General features: G+C 39.8%; 1 protein-coding gene across 15 annotated transcripts in view; it reads left to right on the top strand.

Annotated features, from left to right (window-relative positions):
- The window catches only part of PTK2 (protein tyrosine kinase 2), a 190131-nt gene that overhangs the window by 91502 nt on the left and 78634 nt on the right, over nt 1–19995 (top strand). For all 15 annotated transcript variants that reach the window (XM_041420831.1, XM_041420829.1, XM_041420830.1 and 12 more), the window contains 2 exons: nt 3838–4004; nt 10062–10149. In XM_041420831.1, the coding sequence (XP_041276765.1) occupies nt 3838–4004; nt 10062–10149 (255 nt within the window). The remainder of the gene's footprint in view (nt 1–3837; nt 4005–10061; nt 10150–19995) is intronic.

Raw genomic sequence — 19995 nt, 5'->3', positions numbered from 1 at the left:
AGGTTGCCCAGGACCTGAGGAGACTGAACATGTTATTTACTACTGGTGGGAGTTAAATGCACTGTCCTGATGCTGGCTGCAGTGCCAGTGCAAGCCTTGGAGATTAATCTTGGAATGTTTGGAAAGAGCAGCCAGGGTTGGGCAAGTCCCTGGGGCTGGATGAGCCTCCCTCTTCTGTGCTGCATTCTCCTGGGGACATGTGGCTTTAAAATTCAAATCCTCTGGTTTATTAATAAAAACATGTATAAGAAAATGGATGTTTTACTAGAACTGCAAACCAGCCATTTTGAGTGTCTAAATCACCATGTTTCCTTATTTCTCCAGTTTTTGGTTCTGACTGTGAGTTGATAGCACCTGGAATGAGCTCTGCAGCTTTCCTACACAACAGCAAAGAGAAGCACTTGATGTGTTTGTGTCATATAAAGCACCACTTCTTCCTTCCTGACAATACATGGCTTTTTAGAATACATTTTCCTACACTTGCACTTGACCTCCTGTGCCCCCATTCTGCTGTCTCTGTAGTGTTTGTGCTTTTTCCTGAGTTGCAGCATGTACTAATTGTTGCTAATTATTTTCTTGGGCTGACAACAACTACCTCACCACATACCTCACCCTTCTTACACAAATCAGAAAATATGTTTATTTTTATTTTTGACTTTCGATTCTGTGATAGGTTTAGACTTGAATGATGATACAAAAAAAGGCTTAAAATCTTGCTCGATTTTGGTGGGAATTAGGACATCTGACTTCTTCAGTCCTTTTGAAATCCCAGCCTGAAGACCAGAGAGGGTCTGAGATGTCCATCTTGCTTCTTTCCTGAGTAAGCACTAATGGTTTCAGCTGAACCTTATGCATCACTTGTCTCAGTAGTTCATGGTCATAGATAATTTTACCATAATTTTTTCCTTTCCAAAGCCATTTCTTATCACAGCAGGCGTAACTATCATCTGAGAACACGTACCTCCATTTTCATTATCAACTGACAGGGTCGGAGATGGGAGGAGGGATGGATTTCAGAAATGTAATGCTGTATGCTACATGCTCTGTGCAGGGTGCAGGAAGAGATGAAATTGAGTGAATCTCTTCTGTTTGCATAGAGAAAAGCTGGCACCATTCCTTTGGATGAGAGCTCGCCTGCTAAAATGTTAGGCTTTACTAACTAAGCAGAGCTTGTTCTTTGGGTGAAGAAGAGGTTAAATATGCCTCTGTCTCTTCTGAGAGTACTTGGTGGTGGTGAGTGTTTCCAGGGATACAGGCAACTGTTCTCCTTTGTAGTTTGTGATACAAAGAGCTTCAAATGCAGGCAAGAAACAAACTTAAACAATTTACATTAAATGCAGATTTAAAACCTGTTCACTGACCTGATAATAGACCTTTGGAATTGCTGGGGAAGGTTGCAAAAAGTGAATTGCTTTAAGAGGAGACAGGATGAGTAATTGGAAGAGTTTCACTGAAGGCTGATGAATGACAGAAACAATGCTTGGCTTGGGAAATCCACTGGGATAAAAATAGGCTGAGGTTAGGAGAGCACTTGGGGGAAGTGTTCCCTTGTGCTTGCCTGGTGTTGCCTCATCCCCTGGCACCCATCTGTGGCCTCTCTGCTTCCTCCTTGAGTTGTTTTACCGAGGTGCCTGCAGGGAGCTGCTCGTTTGCATCAGATCTTTGTTCCCAGCAGCTCGGGCACCTTCTGGCTGTCGGGACAGGCTGTGGCTGGTGAGTCTGTGGTGCTGCCAGCTGCTTGAAAGCTTGGATTTGCCCACAGTGTGGTGAAGTTTCCTTCCCACACAACACCAGCCTCTGCAAGCCTCCTTGTTTTGCTGCTGTCCATCTTCCTTCTGGTCTGGGCTCGCCATCCACTTTGCACCGAATGTCCAACCCCAGGGCATGGGAGACAAGGGAGATTTGGGACACTGCAGGCTCTGAACCAAAAAGATGCTTCTGAGGGTGCTCACATTGCTGCTCTCAGACTCAGGGTCCTGCTGGGCATGATGGAGCCTCTTCTAACTCAGTCTCCATGAACTTACTTAACATGGCTTGTGTTTCCTTCCTGTAGGCTTGAAAGAATTTTGTTTTACATTTCTCTGTGCACTGTGTTGCTTCTGAGAGATTATTTAAAGGTTGCAGTTTGAGGAGATGTGTGAGCTGATTTAACAGCTTGATATAACCTCACCAACAGCATGATTCCACTCCTACATGTGTCATCTTCCCCCTCTATTCAGATTTAGTGCTTTCTTAATTCTCTTTTTGCAGTTAGTTTTCTGCTTGCTTAATTTGCAGAATCAGGGTTTTAAACATTTTCTTTGGGGCATAAAACAACAAATTTTGGAAAGCAATCACGGAATCATTTAGGTTGGGAAAGGCTGCTTAGGTCATCAAATCCAGCTATGAGACCAGCACCACAACCAAGTTCACCACTAAACAATGTCCTCAAGTGCCACATCCACATGGTTTTTGAACACTTCAAGGCATGATGACTCCACCACTTCACAGACCAGCCAGTTCCAAGGCTTTTACTCTTTCAGTGAAGAAATTGTTCCTAATACCTAATCTAAACCTCCCTTGGTGCAGCTTGGGGCTATTTCCTCTCATCCTGTCCCTTGTTCCCTGGGAGAAGAGTCTGACCCCCTCCTGGCTTCACCTTCCTGTCAGGGACTTGAGGAGAGCATTAATGCCCCCCCTGAGCCTCCTTTTCTCCAGACTGACAGTACCATCCTATAGAAAACCCTCTCACCTAACTCACTCCAGAACTTCACCTCTGGCTCCTGTAGAACTTCCACTGGTTATGTGCTGATGTTTTGTTGGAATTCTGAGCAAGAATCACTTGTGCATCTCTGCATGCATCTCTGTGTTGTGTGTACCTGTATGAGCCTTTTCAGTAGGAAATTCTCAGACCATTCCAGGCACAGAAGCAAAGGCCTGTGAATGCCTGAGAGAAGAGTCTGGGAGCAGTGATAGCCCTGGCTCCTGCTGAGCTGTGAGCTCCTGCAGCAGGGATCTGCTGCCTTGCAGAGAGACATGGCTTCCCTTGGACAGGGTTGTGAGGAGGCAGCAGAGCTCCTGCTGTCTCCCTAATCAGGATGAGAGCAGGACAGCCTGGCATGCTGCACATGAAAGGTTGCTCATCCCTGCTCCACAACACGTTTGATTTTTAGTTACTGCATGTCAGTCCTTTCTGATGGCTGACATGGCAATCTGCTGTGGGTTTATGTAAAAGGTTCCTTTCTTGGGCAAGAGATCTGCAAACTCTGAAATTTACCTCAGGGCAAACAACATTTGTTGTGTTTGAGAATGTTCCTAAATAATTGTTTCTTGCCTGGTTTTATAAGGGATCTCTGCTGAATCTCAAATGAGTAGGGAGGAGGGGGAAGGAAACCAAGGGGCTGTGGTGTGACCTATGACATCCTGGCTGTTGGGTCACTGAAGAGGATGAAAGTCCAAGATGATTTTGTGGTTCTTGATGGAGAGTGACTTTTAAAGACCACTGGTGGGGTTTTTGTTAAGTAATACGTTTTGCTTTCATCCACAAACGTGCTTTTGAAATTTTGGCTTTTATGTTACTCTATTTTACGTAGAGGAAATACTGGCCTGAATCTGATAAAATGCATGGAACGTATTTATGATGTTTTCTGAGGTCGTGCTGGTAAAACTTCAGCAGTTGTAATTGGTTGTGTGAAAGAGAAGCTTACAATAAAATATGTTTAGTATTTTTAATGAAGTCGCTACCTATATGCTGCTTAGTATTTTGTGTAAGGTATTACATGGTAATATTTAAGATTAAAAAAAGATATATTTATTGTATTTTACAGCTTGTAAGGATTGTGTATTTCTGTGTTTTAGGGCATAATTCAGAAGATCGTGGACTGTCACAAAGTGAAGAATGTGGCCTGCTATGGGTTACGGCTCAGTCACCTGCAGTCTGAGGAAGTTCACTGGCTACACCTGGACATGGGGGTGTCCAATGTGAGAGAGAAATTTGAACTAGCCCACCCTCCAGAAGAATGGAAGTAAGAATATGAGTCTGTTCAATGTCAGTCATACAAGTCTTCCTGCCTTGTCATAAAAAATACTCTGTAATTTGGTTTACTAAGAAAGATCTTGTAGTGAAATAGAGCTGGTGGAATGGGGGGAAATAAACCCATCAAACTCCTCATTAAAAGCTGTGAGCAATGTTTTCTTTGTTTTAAGGGGTTTTTGTTGTTGTAAGAGGTTTCTTGCAAACTGAAGAGAAACCTGGGATTTAGAGGAAGCATAAAATAGGAACAGAAATCTCCAAGTCATTTGTGCTGAAATCTGCAAGTTTTGTCATACTTAAAAGTTTTAGGACAAGAATTGTATTCCTAGTTGTGGTATAAGCACATGGTTGCAGTTTTAAAAGGATACATCTTGTTATTTCAATAAAGCCAAAAGGATATTGTTAAATGCTGGTTGTACTTATTTATAGACTGAGCAGGAGAAATGTGATTTGAAAAGAGTGAAATGCAGTCAAAATTCATTTTATCCCTCTGCTTTTGAAAAACCTCTCACTTGTTAAACTTATATTGAGACCCAGAGCAGTAAGTGACATCTGCCTTCCCTCTGACTGTGATCTTCTCAAGTAATACCAGGAACAATGAACAGTAGAAAGACAACTGCAGAATTTGGGGGGGTTTTCATAGCCTAGGCACATTTGCTGAGGTTTTTCATGTTGCTGGTTAGTTGGTTAAAAGAAGTGGCATAACCTAAGTTTCTTTAGCTTTTTAGGAGGGTAAACTGGTGATACCTACTCAGGACAGGAAGGAAGGAAACTCTCTCCACTTTCCTGATAGAAAAACAAGAGGAAACTTAAATTTATTTGCAGAAAGACGCAGTAGTCTACTAGAGAAAATGGGGAGCTCAGAATTGTAAATACCAATAAAACAAATAGGGATTAAACCAAAGGATAGATTACTGTGGTTACTTGTTCACTACAGGGGTGTTGTGCATCTATTTCTGTGGTTTATGTTCATAAACACAATTGTGCTGAAATTGCTGGTTGTTTTAAAGGATGCACAATCTTCTGCAGAAGTATTGTAAATAGTCTATACATAATTTCTCACAAGTGGAGTTATATTCTAGCAGATGTCACATTTGGCAATACTCAGTTTGTAAATTCTCTTTAGGGTCCCGATTTTAACAAGTTCCACAAATTCAAAGAAATTAGGAATATTTAAAATCCGTGTTTCAGGAATGTTGCATATTCTCTTTTATAGATGTTATATTCTATTGTTTCTGTGATCTGCACAGGTATTTTCCCTCACAAGAAGTTTTTCATTGATAATATTGTGAAATCACACCTTAGAAAATAGGAGATTCTTGAATCCTTTCTGTGATTAGCGGTGTTATCAAGTGGTGGGTGAGATGTGAATAATTTATGCTGTGGAAATTTGTTAGCTAGTGTACCAGTGTCAATTCCATTTTTATAAGGCAATACAACTTGCATGGTACACATTGCAGAACACATTTAATTGGTTTTAAAAACAAAGTTAGATATTGTTTTGAAGCTTGTGGAAAGGAATTGTATAAAATGCTCATGAAAGACCTATGATAAAGTGTAAATTATTCAATACCTTTCCAAGTGTCATTTAGTATGTTATCAAATACATGCAGCCTGACATACCTTTTAAACCCAGAGAGATTTGCTGTGCATAATCAAAATGCTGCTGTCATATTTGTAATGCCAAAACACAAAGTGTCTAAGATCATATGACAGTACTTGTAGAAATATTTAGATTACTAAAGGGGAAGTAGTCTTGGAATGGTTCTTATATTAAAAGCTTCCTACAGTGTCAGTAAACCACTAAATACCTCATGTGATTATTTGGTTTTCATCATCCAGTTAAAGGTTGTGTATTCACAGTGTTCAGAAATAACATCTTGGAATTCTTCTGGACTAATCCAGGTACTAGACGTTACATGAATTGTCAGTAGGTTGCACACAAAAGTTACCAGGATAAAATCTATCACCCAGCTGGGTGAGCCAGGGTTAGCAGGATGTGTGGCTCTTAAATCCTGGATAACACCAACCCTCATCATTGTGTGTAATACTGAGCCTTGAACAGCAGGCACAGCTGCTGTCCTCCATGTCTGTGACAAAACTGCTCTGTGCCAGAGCCCTGTTCCTTCCACTGGTGTTTTGTGTCACACAAAAGGAGTATCAGGAGGTTCACATAACAAGTTTTATGTGTTGGAGCACCCTGTTCCCCACAGGGCAGACACCTTCTAGCTCTGTAGTCTGGGTTTGTAAAGCAGGTCCCTGTAACCAGGTGACATCCATGCTGTGGCTCTGACAGGTAGGGGACACCCCAGTGCTCAGCAGTCCTGGACTGGGAGTTTTGGTAGCTGTGATACAGAAGCCCTGGCACAGATACAAGGACAGATGACCTGTGGGATGGTTTAATGAGTTGATCAAGTTGATATAACAGATATGTTCCTCTCCTTTCTGCACTATCTTCTTTCTTCTCTGGCTTCCAGTTACCCAGTCCTTTTCCTTTCCTTCTGTGAGCCTTAATACTTCTATAAGTCTGCAGTGAGCTGATTCAGTTCATTAAACTCACACAAGATTTCCCCTTTGTCTGCCCTTTTGCTTCCCATCTTCTCTGTTCTGGTTACTTTTCTGTTGATGTGAACTGAATCAGAACCTGCTGGAGGCAAGATTGGGATTGGCAACATTATTTCTTTCAGTGGTGCAAGCTGTTAAGAGTTGGATCATCCTTTCTCTTTTGGCTCCACCAGCTGCCCTGGTAGTGCTTGTTACTGACAGGAAAGCTCCCAGAACTGCTCAGTGGTGTTCACTTTGCTCTGGATGGGTCACTACACTGCACATCTTGTGAGCATTACTGATGCCCACCTTTGTGAGGTGTGTCAGTGCTTCTGAGCCCCTGTGGAGGGGCAGAGGAGAAGCAGAGTGGTGATCTTCCAGGAATAACTTATCAAACATGAGGAGAGTGATCATCAGCTGAGATGCTTGCTCTGAAAGCAGACCTGGTTTGTGAGAAAGGGACATGTCATCCTTGTCAGTTGGCTGCATTTCAAAGCCAGGAAATGTAGAGGATATTGAAAACTGAGCCCATCCCTGTGTTGGCCTTTGGAAGTCAGCTCCTTCATTCCCACAGGCAGAGAAGAGATTAGGTTATAAATAGCTAATGAAGGTCACTCACGGTGACTGTCCCAGCTGAGCTGCTTTGCCTTACCTGATTTTCTCATGAGAGCCTGTCGCAAAAGGCAGCACTTTCATGGCAGATCAGTTAAGAAGACATGTCCCTGTAAAGGAGGGATTGATTCTCCTCTGTTTGTTGGTTTGCTGGTTTGCTTTTTTGTTGTTTTTTTGTTTTTTGTTTTTTTTTTTTTTTTTTATTTTTTTAATCCCAGAGAGTAATGGCATTCTGTATCCTAGCATCACAGAATCATTTGGGCTGGAAGACACCTCTAAGGTCATCAAGCCCTGCAGTTAACCCAACTCTGCCAAGGCCACTACTAAACCATGTCCCCACGTGCCACATATACATGTCCTTTATATCCCTCCAGAGATGTGATGCCACCACTTTTCTGAGCAGCCTCTTCCAATCTCTGACAGCCCATGAAGAAATTTGTTCTGATATTGAATATCCAATTTTCTGATTTATAATTCAGTCTAAATCTCTCCTGCAACTTGAGATGGTTTCCTCTCATCCTATCACTTGTTACTTAAGAGCCTGACCCCTACCTAGCTACATTGTCCTGTCAGGGAGTTGTAGAGAGTGATAAGGTCTCCCCTGAGCCTCCTTTGCTTCCTCAGCTGCTTCTCACCATTTTTGTGTTCCAGGAGAGATTTAGGTTGGATATTAGAAAAAAATTCTTAATGGAAAGGATTGTCAAGCGCTGGAACAGGCTGCCCAGGGAAGCAATAGAGTAACCATCCTTGAAAGTGTTCCAAAAATGTGTGGATTTGGCACTTGAGAACTTTCTTTAGTGGTGAATATGGTGGTGATGCTGGGTTGATGGTTAGACTTGAAGGTCTTAAAGGTCTTTTCCAACCTTAGTGATTCTGTCATTCTAAAATGCACTGGATTACAGAGCCCTCAAAAAGGAAGGAACTCTTTTATACAGACTTGTTTTATTTCATGTCAGTCTCTGCAATTGTGTTCAGCAGTCGATTTTAGTGGATATGGCAGAATAAAAAACAGGAGAGGCTCTGCTTTTCTGGATAATGTGCTCATGCTGCCTTCTCTCCCTGACACATAAACATCTGGAGGTACAATTCGGCTGACACCTAAATTTTAGCAAGTAACCAGTTATCTGCTGGGGTCATGAAGTGTAAAGGCTGATCAGCAATAGAAGGTGATTCTGTGTTCCCTTACATATGAGAGAAATCTGTGAGAGTTTGTCTTAACTGTGACTTGGAGTATTTTTTTTGTTTATCTGTATCTGTGTCCTGTGTCACAGAATGGTTTGCACTGAGGACATTTAAGGATCACTCATTCCAGCCCCCTGGAATGTCCATGGCCAGGGACACCTTCCTCTGTCCCAGGTTGCTCCAAGCCCCATCCAACCTGGCCTTGAACACTTCCAGGGACGGTGCAGCCACAGCTTCTCTGCCAGGGCCTCACCACACTCAGAGTACATTTCTCCCTTGTATCCACTGTAAATCTGTTCTCTGTCAGGTGTTCTCAGCCTCTCCTGCATTTCACTCTTTAATTTAACATGTTTTCTGTGCACAGGGATTATGAAATATATTGCCATACCACAACAAGAACATCATTCTAGTATTCTTTGTTTATATGCAGTGTGTGTATTTACAATTTCCAAATTTTTTCTTTATTTTAGTGGTTTCTAACAGGACAGTATTCTTTGTTTATATGCAGTGTGTGTGTATTTACAATTTCCAAATTTTTTCTTTATTTTAGTGAAATAAAGAAAGTGTATTTTCAATGAATTCTAAGTAAATAAGGATATTGCAAGTTCTGCTTGCAGTGGAAACCTAGGCAGCACTTACCCCCAAATTTTTACCAAATCCCCACGTAAATCTTGATTACAGGCAGCCAAATCACTTGCTGAAAAGATGTTCTTGTCCTGCTGAAACCAGCTGATTGAAATGTTGTAATATTTGTTCTTATCATGAGCAGATTATTAAATATACTTACTTTGGGAAGTACTGTTAAGAGTGTGTGTTAGGATATGCTGTGTTGGCACAGCCCAGGGGATGGAGACATTCATTATCAGACTTTCATTGAAGGAATGTGTCAGAGGAGGAAGCAAACAGTTTGTGTCCAATACCACAGGCTGTTACCACAGGACAAGCAATAATACTAAGGGATTGAAAGCAGACGTTTATGACAAGAAATATTACTAAATTTAGGTGCTGAAAGCAGAAGTTAAGGTTTGAGAAGTGATACAGATTTGGTGTAGGTTGTGGGTCCAGGCTCATTCTGAATTTCCCTCACTTCTGGCATAGAATTTCCTTAAAAAATATGACTGTCAGGTTCAATACTGTTTGGCTTTTGCATGTGTCTTGGTGATGAATAAGGGAGCAGAGAACCTTTTTCCAGAGAAATCCCTTCTAAACCTATTGGAGCATAGATCAGAGAAGGAGCAGAGTGCTGTTCCTTGCTCTCCTGTAGGATGTGGTTCCCTGGTGAGTGACACTGTTTGTCACTCCTGGAGCAGAGGATCAGCGTTTTAAGTCCCTGCTTGTGAAAAGCAGAGATAAAAGCTGTTGCCAGGGGTCATGTCAGTGCTTCTGGCAGCTCATCTGTTGTCACCTCACTGGGGCCTCCCTTCCCATGGATCTGGAGCTTATCTGCTCCAAGTCTTGATGCTTTGGTCCTCTCTGAAGCTCTGAGAAGGCAGCAGGGCTCTAAGTTTGCTTCTGTTACAAAGGTCCTTTGGAAATACCTCTGTGAAATGTCTGTTACACATAAATTTCAGTTTAGTTCTCTTAATTAATCAAAGGGTAGGTTTTCTATTAGTTTTCTAAGTTTATTTTTAGTTTATTTGTATCTTTAAGAATGTTGGGAGGAAATCTTAATTTTAATCGTGTTCAACAATCTCTTTTTCTTGCTTTTCAGATATGAATTGAGAATTCGGTATTTGCCAAAAGGATTTCTAAACCAGTTCACTGAGGACAAACCAACTCTAAATTTTTTCTATCAGCAGGTATGTTCTGTTCTTCTGCTTTGTCGTTTGCTGATTTTGCTAAATTTAGAAAACTCTGGGTTTGTTTATGTGGGTATTAAATTATTACCTAATATATATTAATATATTAATAAAGCATATTGCTGCAGAAACAGAAAAATGGAAAAAACTTGAGGTTGCATATATAAAGCAGAAAGGGCACAAAGCCCATGGCATCTTTCTGCTCGAGAAATGGAGAGGAATATGTTCCAAAACCAAGGTGATTCTACAGGTAGTAATTGTCCTAACTCAGATAAAATTGACTGTTGTTCCACTGGCTTCTTACAGTTAATTCACACTTGATTAAACTGATGAATTTCTTTATTTTTGCAAGTGTAAGTGACAATTTCACTGCAAACCATCAAATGCTTTTCCGACTCACATTCTTAGGCTATATTCTCAGGTTTAAAATCTGTTCTGGATTACTAAAACTGCATAATAACCAAAGTTTCTATAAATTAAACACTAAATTCTAATTTTATTCAGGTAAATTATTTTAATCTGCTTTTGCGCCAACAAGCTCTCAGTAAAACTTCCTGGAGGTATTTTTAGGGGAGTCAGGACTAAAATGGTTACACTAACTCCAGCAAGCACAACAACAAGCTCTCAGTAAAACTTCCTGGAGGTATTTTTAGGGGAGTCAGGACTAAAATGGTTAACTCCAGCAAGCACAGTTGTGCACACAACATTCTTGTCTTAGGTAAATTATTTTTAATGTTTTTTACTAGTGTGATGCAATTTTTGTATTGATCTGTGATGAAGTTGACTTTTGAAAAGACTTCTCCTGCAGTGCTTCCTTGGACTTCACATTCTAGTTTAAGTGATTTGTGTGATATGCTGAATTCAGCTTAAAATGCCTGAATTTTGGGGAGTTTTTAGTGTAGTACTGCCAGGGGGTCTTGTACAACAATATCCTGTTCCTTTTTCCTTTAGCAGCAAGGAACTTCCTTCGTACTGGCTTTAAACACAGGAGATTTGTGTTTCCCATGATGCAAAAATGGGTGATGAGGAAAATAATTTCCTGAACTTCAACTTTCCTGTTCAACACCTGGCAAGCCTGGACTCTTATTTCTGCCTCAGGAAACTGTTTCTATAAAGCAAGGAGTTTGAAATGCCAGAGGAATATTTGTTAACTTCCAGCTAAATTTGGAGAAATCATTATAAATGGGTACAAATGGCTCAGAATAGAAGGTTTTGGAAGGTCATTGGGACCAACAGGCAAGGCTGACAGCTGCCTGTATATAACAATGCCCTGAATCCCAGTGCTGTTATAAAATGAAAATCTTGTCTCCTCGCTCTTCACAAAATCCTATTTATTTTCTCCTCCCCTTTCTTTTTCACCTCATAGTGAGGTATTTCTGAATCCAGTTCTTTAAAAGTCACTGCTCTTTGTTTTGAGGTGCTGTAAGGTATTTGGGTCTCCGTTGTCATGGAAATCAGGTGCAGAACTTTCCAGAGTTGTCATTCTATATCCATGCTCCATAAATTTCACTTGTCCTCTTGGATAAAGTAGGACAATAACTTTTATGTGGTAAAGTGTTAAGGCAGCAGCAGTGACCTATGAAAAGAAGGCAAGAGAAGAATTTAAGCAGTAACACTACATCATAAACCAGGCCTACAGCAGAGGGGGGAATAAAAAAACAGGGAAAGATGATTTTTCACATTCTGTTCCCATCTCAGTGTCATTCCTGCAACATTTTAACATCTTCTTTTGCTAACCACTGCTTTCAGTCAGATGCATCATGTTGTGTGTAGGCAAGAACAACAGAATGTACAGAATTCATACATGCATACATAGATATCCTGAGCTTTCTGCACAGAAGCAACTGTCAGAGATAAGGAGCATAGAACCCAGTTAAAAATTTTTAAAAATCTGACAGAAACAACGCCTCTGTTGTCAAATTGGCTTTTCTCTATGTAAAACTCAAAGACGTTGCTGCCTTGTATGTTACAAGTGAGTAAAAAATTTTTGTGAGGACCAGATGCCTGTGATTTTCTTGTCAGAATGAGGCTGGGAACCTTTTTGCTAAGTTGGTAATATCCAAACACATTGTTTGTCTTACTAAAAGTGTATAGCAACAAATTTTAAAGTTCATGGAGAAGGAGAAAAAACATGGTTACTTCTGTCACCCATGGATTTTGTAATTTTAATGATTTTCTTGAATCTGAGTTGCAAGCCACAGTATTGTTGAAAAAGAAAGTTTAAATCCTCAAGTGATCTTCATCTTCTGGAAAAATACAGAGCATTTTGTAAAGATAACAAAATGTTACTTTAATCACTGTCAACAGACAGGGTTTATTCATCCAGCTCACCCAAAGCACAATTACCAGGCTGTTAAACCCAAGGCTGGCACACGTTTGTGCCTTCACATGCATGACTACTCCCATTCACTGCAGCGAGTGCACGGCCCTGTGCAAATCGCTGCGTTTCAGCCTTCTCAGCTTGGGCCTGATATGTGAAATCACTATTTTCTCCTTGTTTTTTGACTTTTTTAAGGATGCTGTGACCTTTCTTTGGTTTTGAATATTCTTCATCTTCAAGAGTCTCAAACAAATCAAGAACCTGTGCCCAGAACTGTTTGTGGCTTGACGTGCTGCGATCGTGGCGCTCGTTCTGCCATCTGCGGTGGGCGTGAGCTGCTCTTAATTGGGAGTGTAAAGCAGGGCACTTAATGAGACCTTTCATTCTGCAATCTGTACAGCAAGGGATTAAAATTGGTGTGTGGGAGCAGGGGGAAGCCACACAACTCGTTAATAACATCAGAATCGGTCCCACTAACGATGCCAAGCGGTGCTTCTTGTGCTCAGGCTGTGCCTCAGCTTTGAGGCCAGAGATGGGGAGAGGCTGATCTTTAGGTCATTCCCCTTCACTGGAGGAGCTGTGTGTTCCAGTCATGTCATTTCACATCCCATTTAAGAGCTCTGATCAGCAAACTAATGCTGGAGCTGTGCCTTTTTGTTTGGTTACCGCTGTCTTTGGCAGGTGTCAGAGGTAGTGGGTGACAGGATTTCAGGGGAGTCCTCTCTTTTTTCAATCTGTGGAGCATTTAGGTGGTGATTCTGCATGGACTGCATTACTCCCTTGGGCCCAACTGCTCACAGTTTCAGCCAAATTAGGCAAATTGGATCCCACCCAGTGCTGTTGGAATTGTGAGGCTGAAGTATTAAAAAATCAGGAAAAGCCAGATTTATGGTTGTCTCCACAGTTGGCAGATGCTCACCGCACAGGTTTTGTGTGCCAGCCTTCAGTTGTGTCCTGTGGTATTGAATACCCACATCTGAACAGCTCTAATCCCACTCACAAAACCTTGAAAGTGTGGTACAGTGCATAAAAATATTGTAAGTTAAGATTTATCAAGATATCAAGAAGTGACGTCCTGTGTGTGTGTTCTGTTGACTGTTTTGTAAATCTCCAATGAAGATACCTAGGTTTTTGTATGATTTTTTAACTTTTTTCAGAGAAAACAAACATAAAGGTACAAAAGGAGAATTAAAAATCTCAAGTTTTTAGTAATGAGATAAGACTTTACCATTTTCCTGTCTTTTTTGGGAGTACTTTCAGTTGTTTTAAGTAAGTGTTGGTGAAATTCCTAGTGAGTGTCTTCCTTCCCCTGTGTTCCACTGACATGGCTGTTGGGAAGTGGAAATAAAGGGGACAGGCTCTTCTATTTTGCCTTAGTAGCCTAGTGAGCAACGAAAGCCATATCTCAAATCAAGATAGAATACAGCTTTTAAAAACATCCATGTAATGAGAATCAGACGTAAGCGACTTGAATTGCCTTCCTTTTATTGTGGGACAAGAGCCTGCACACATTTATCCTTGAATAACATGTTAGCCTGCAGTAATTGGAGATGGTTTATCCCTTGATGAAAAGGGAGTAAGCATCTGTATGGGGGGTGGGGGCAGCTCTTGGGCATCAGCTGTTCCATTGTTGCTGTCCTAGTGCTTCAAACAGAAGACTTTTAAAGTAACTTTTTGGTTTTGTTTTTTTTTTTAGATCCCAGTGAAAAATAAAATGTTGTTTTTATCAGTGTTGCATTTTTCTGTGCTGCCTTGTTTAGCCTGCAGTGTGGAGCTAGCCTGGAAATGTTAATATATATAATAAAGGAAATGTTAATATATGTGAAATATATAATAAATGATATATTTTTAAGTTTGTTTTTTATAATTAACCAAAGTTTGTATAAGAAGAAATTGCAAGCAGGAGATGATGTTGAAGTTAGGGCAGGTCAGTGATGCCCTGGAAAAACTGAGCTGAATTCTGTGCCATGAGAGCTCTGTCCCTCACCAGGCAAGTACACTGCAGGTTCATTTTCATAAGAGTACTCTTTTAAAAAGAAAAAAAAAACTTTCTTATTAAAAAAAGGGCAAAAACAGCCTCTGAAAAGGTGGAGAAAAAGTTTTTTTGTGGACAACTGGCACTTCTTTTTTCTGTCTCTGTACTGTCTGTAAAGATTATGTTCACACTTAAAAGGTATTTCATTAAATGAAATATCTCTTTATATTGTGGCAGATAAATACATCATGCAAATTAAATTATTTTTATAACTGTTGCTGACATGTAGGAAATTTTAAGTCCAGGCAATTATTGTAATAACTTAATGATTAAAGTTCTTATAAGGCTTAGGTGCATGAGATGTAATTTGAAATGCAGGCTGGGAATTAGACTCTTTAACCTAATTAAATAACAACATCTCTTACACCCTAAAAAAAATAGGAGACCTAAAGCAAATGACTTTGACAGGAAAAGCTTTGAAGGAAATGAAGGACACTGGGAGAAAAGCTGGCGTTGTTCCTGATGTTGGCAGCCTATTTAAAATGAAAAAACCCTCAACAAAACAAAAAAACCCACCCAAAACCCAGCAGATCTTTCATGAAGAGTTACAGGCTGAGACATAAACTGTGCCCTGCGGAGAGGTGGCAATATAAGAACTGCAGCTGATTAAAAAGATACTAAAAATACATTTTTACAGTTTTGATAAAACTGTAAATGAATCTGAACCTCTCCTGTCTGTTCTTTACAGCTTGAAAAGACAACTAAAATTGAGATTTCCTTGACAGGGTTAGGTTTCTGAAGTTGCTGAAATTCACAATATCCCATGAAGTGCTTATTTTCTCCTGTAAAAGTTGATTTACACCCTCCAAACTATGCTGGCATTCTTGTTTCAGGCTCTGCTGTTTGTATAGTTGTGGAGCTACTTTGGTGACAAATGTTGTGTGCCCAGTGTCTGCTTTCCCTTAGTGCTTAATTGGGAGTGTAAAGCAGGGTGCTTTGGGAATGTGAAACTTCCTCTTATTCCTTAACACCTCCTAACTGGTCAGCCAGGCTCAGGCCAAAGGGAAAGCGTTGCTTTGATTTAAAATTTCCACCTGTCAGCCAGAGCAGTGAGAATCTTCCCTGTGGGCTTTTCTCAAATAGCTCATAATTCAGCCTGATAAATTTCAAATGCTAGAGCCAGGTTTCCATGGACTGATGTGTGGAAATGTCTCTTTAGTAGTCTGGAACAAAATGTTACTGCAATTAGCAGATTAAGCTCTGTATAACAACAAAAAGAAACCCATGGTAAAGTTGATTTACTTTGATGCTAGGACTCTCTTGATCTGGAAACTCAAAATGGTGTGTTGGAAAGGAAAGGTATAAAATGAGCTGGGAGCAAGGCTTGTTCAGTAGGCTGAGTTCTGTATGGCTCCCAAGAGTCCAGTCCTACTTTGTGGAAGGGCTGCGAGGCAGCAGCATCTCTTGCAGTGACATCTGGAGCTCAGCCCGCTCGGACAGACGGCGTCATTTTTAGCTGCTCTGCCCCTAACAATGCCTTGTCAGAAGTTGGTTTCCCTCCAGCCCATCTCTAATGCCCTTATTATTAACAGAGGAGCTTCCAAAATTAGTTAGAGATGTCAAAGATCACCCCTAGATAATATAGAGACTGTGACCTTGGGACACGAAGAGGAGGAGCAGCTGAGGGCAGATGGCAGATGAATGTTATCCTGATACTGGATCTGGGCTTTTAACTCCCCTAGATGAGGCCAAAGCCCTAATTTTCTCTAATATTGACTTATCTCCTATAGCAAATTTAATACTATCAGATGGGTAAATAGGGGTGGGAACACATATGTGTTTCCCTCCTGTGTGTATTTTAAAAACTACCATTATGATCATTAAGGTGGCTCCTAAAAATACTGATGACATTAAAAGCAGTCATTGGGCTTTTGTGCATATGGGGCTTCATTCAGAGCAGATGAGCCACAAATCTTTCAGGGTTAATGCTGCATCAGATTTCTGAGGCTGTAGTAGTGAGGGTTGGGACCCTGTTCTTCCAAGCTGATTTTTTTAGTGATGAAAATTTGGTGTCCTACATAAACCTGGAAACAAGGATGGAGGAGCAGTTTGGTCCTTACAGATATCAGAATTTACACTGGGTGTCTGTTCCCCATTAACCCAATCATGTGTCTGTCCTACAGTGATGCCTTGGTGTGTTTAACACTACAAGGAGCAATACAGCTGAAAACAGAGAATATCTGAGATAATTCTTTTTGGTGGGAGGCACAGAAGAGTTGTGTCATGGATTGGGGTGGAATTGTGTGTTGTACCTGCTGCAGGTGCAGAGCAGAGCAGTGTTCTTCATTTTGAATGGGAAATTGTGGGGAAAACAAATGAGCTGTATGCTTGGATTTTTGTCTTGGTCGCAAAAGTGGTTGCTGAAGATCAGCTTTTCCCATGGATATATTGAGGTATTCTGGTCTTTCATTACAGAAGCTGGAACTGGTAAATTGCAGGAATAATTACTGTGGATTTTGGTGGGATGGGTATCACCAGAAGTGTTGTATGTTGTTGTAAAATAAAGGTAGATCCTGTTTGAATTCTGTGGTGGCTGAGGTTCAACTATAACATACAAAACCTAACACCAAATTACCTTCCAGAGTTAGAAACTTGAATGTTTAAAAACATGTGCTAGAACACACCTGAACTGTTAAAAATAAATCCAGATAAATTACTGAGAAGAAATAAATTATTGCATATACAGGACAATTAAGAGACAGGTTGTGTTTTTTTAATATAAATTTCACTAATTAAATGGAAGTACATAATTTCCCAATGTATAAAAGCACCAGCTAAAAATAAATGTGTAGAACAAATGGATAAGGGAAAAATGATGTAATATAAATCTTTATTTTCATGTTTCATTAAATGATGGTAATTACTGATTGTGTTCTATGTACTGAATGGAGTACAGAGGACATTTTCTTTGTTTGGTTGCTTATCTAAATATCTCATATGTTGGGATGATTGTTTTTGGGTATGGCCTTAACTCTTCAGTGGAAATTTAGTCACTGAAGGGTTGTTTAAATGCAGTGTTCAAAGCAGTGCAAATTTGGAAAAAAAATAGAAATAAAAAAGGACTAAGTTGTGTAAGTAGGTCATAGAGATTGAAAGAAAAGCAAGAGAAATAGATTGCTTATTTTTAAACTGTCCTCCTAAAAAATTGGAGTTTATCCTGTGGGAAATTTCTTGGTAACATTAAGCTGGGAAAGCCAGTAGTGGCTAATTACTGGTATTTGCCCTTTATGAGACACCATTTGATAGTACTGTTGCTAAAGAATTTCCACAATATTTATGCTTGAAAATTCAATGTCAAGTTTGATAATTTTATGCAATAATTTATAAGGCCATAAACAAGTTTAAACCTAAAATATCTTTTTAAGACACAGTATCTAATAGCTTTAAAAAAAAAATCTCTAAACTGGAAAGCATTTGCCAAGTTCAGAATTATTTTACTGTTGTTCTTAATAAAGAAATCTAAATCCAGCATGGTGTTTTTATGAACTGTTTGTCAGCCTGGGTGAACCTTCTTCTGAAATACTGCAGCTGCATAAAAAACTCGTGTGCAGGAAAATGAAGCAGATGGCTTTTGAAAGTAGCAGCTGGTATAGAAAATACAAGGCCAGTGATAGATTTCTCCTTAAATCATAGCATAGGGCTGTTCTCTAATTTCTCCATCTTCACAAACATGGGCTTTCCTCTGTTTTCAATTTTTATTTTAAATTGTTCCATCTGGAATTGGTTGTCCATTTCTGTAGCTGGGAAACTGCCCATTGTTTTCTAGTAAATTTTGAGAAGTTAGAAGTGACACCATCAATAATTTCCCCATTCAAGTAGAAGAACAAATATTTTATAAGTCTTGACATCATAAATAAAACCGGGCTTGTGTTTATGTGCCCACCATGTGGGAAAAGTCTTTTAGTTCACATTGTGTTCACCTCCTTTCTTTTGTTGTGATTTAGGAGTATCTTTGAACTTTTAATGCCCAAAATACTGGAGACAGAAGAGAGATTTTTGTTGTGGCTAAAAAAGGAAGAGTGATTAAAAAATTACAATATTGTTAAGAATGAAAAATATTTAAAATAAAGTCAATTGTTGCTGAATATCAGGGCAGTAGTAAATCGGGAAATATGGTGTAGGATTGTGTTGGATTTCAAAATCCTTTTTTCTTTGGATATTACTGCCCTTTTTAAGCATTTATTCACTGGTGGTGGGTGATGTGTATTCTGTATATGAGGGCAATGACAATTTTGTTTCATCTTTAATTGTATCAGAACATGTGAAAGACCTTTTTCTTACCTCTGGCAGGTGCCTTTATGTTTAGCATTCCTATTTTCCCCACTGCAGCCCTTTTTTGTACCAGACTGTTTGTAGCTATTGTGGCCAAAAAGTCAACTCCAAATGTGAAGTTTAGGTCACACTTTCATTCTGATTTGCCACCCTGTGAATGAGCAAATTTCAGTAGGGTTGCTTCCTCTGACACTGGCACTGCAGTTGTACTTGCCTGGAAGCCTGAAGCACTTTTTATTTCCATTATTCCATGTTTAATGGAACTTAAGTAGACTAATCCTTTCCCCCCAAAGCATGCACCTGCTTGGCTGTAAATCTGACTTAAACTTGTTAGGACATACTAAAAAAAAATCCAAGGGAAAAGATTGTTGAAATCAGCACAGCAGTTTGCAGCAATAAATTACTTTTGTCTCTTATCCTCCTTTAAACTGTTCTCCAATACATTTTTCTCAGGGAGTTGAGATAAGCACATTATGTGGGAATACAAAATGAGTAAGTCAGGGGAAGCAAATATGTTACAAGCAACATACACCAAAGTGACTCACTTCAGGTATCATATTTTGGGTTTGGATTGTTACCAAATAAAAAGTATATAGGATTTTAGCAGTGTTGACACTTGAATTCTTAATCCTGGTGTCAGTCCAAGTGTTTGCCTTGTTGATCTTTCTTCATTTTTATTGCTGTAACATTGTGACCATGAATTATTGGAGATAAATACAGACTTCATGAAATTTTATCATTGCCAGAGCATCTGGTCTGCAGTATGGGGTGTAAATGATGTAGTGCACACAGGTTGAGCAGGAGCACCTTAAAGGCTTTGTTGAGCTTGAGAAAGAGATCAAGGGTTGCTGCTCTGATTTCTTGTTTGACCACTTGAGTTTTTGGGGTGGCTTTTTTGAAACCAGATTTGTGTGACAAGTTTATATTAATCAATTTTTTCTTACAAACTAGGTAAAATTAAGGTGTATTAAATAGCATCCTACAGAGTTTTTTACTGGTTTGGCCTTTGGAGAGTTCCCATTCTGAACAATTAAATTGCAGAGGAGATTATGTCAGTGATGCTTGATCTGCTTGAAAAGGATGTATGTTTATATATCTGTGTATATATAGACAGATGTATTCTTCAGCTTCTCCAGGTATTGCACAGTTACTTAAATTTCCAAGCCATAGGAGGTGCAGCCAAAGGTCTGCACACACTGCCAGGGAGTGTGATAAGCTC

The sequence above is a fragment of the Onychostruthus taczanowskii genome, unplaced genomic scaffold (genome assembly GCF_017590055.1).
Source record: "Onychostruthus taczanowskii isolate IOZ18803 unplaced genomic scaffold, ASM1759005v1 scaffold66, whole genome shotgun sequence".
NCBI classification, from domain to species: domain Eukaryota; kingdom Metazoa; phylum Chordata; class Aves; order Passeriformes; family Passeridae; genus Onychostruthus; species Onychostruthus taczanowskii.
The sequence above is the reverse complement of the archived record's forward strand: the minus strand, read 5'-3'. Positions and strand labels throughout refer to the sequence as shown.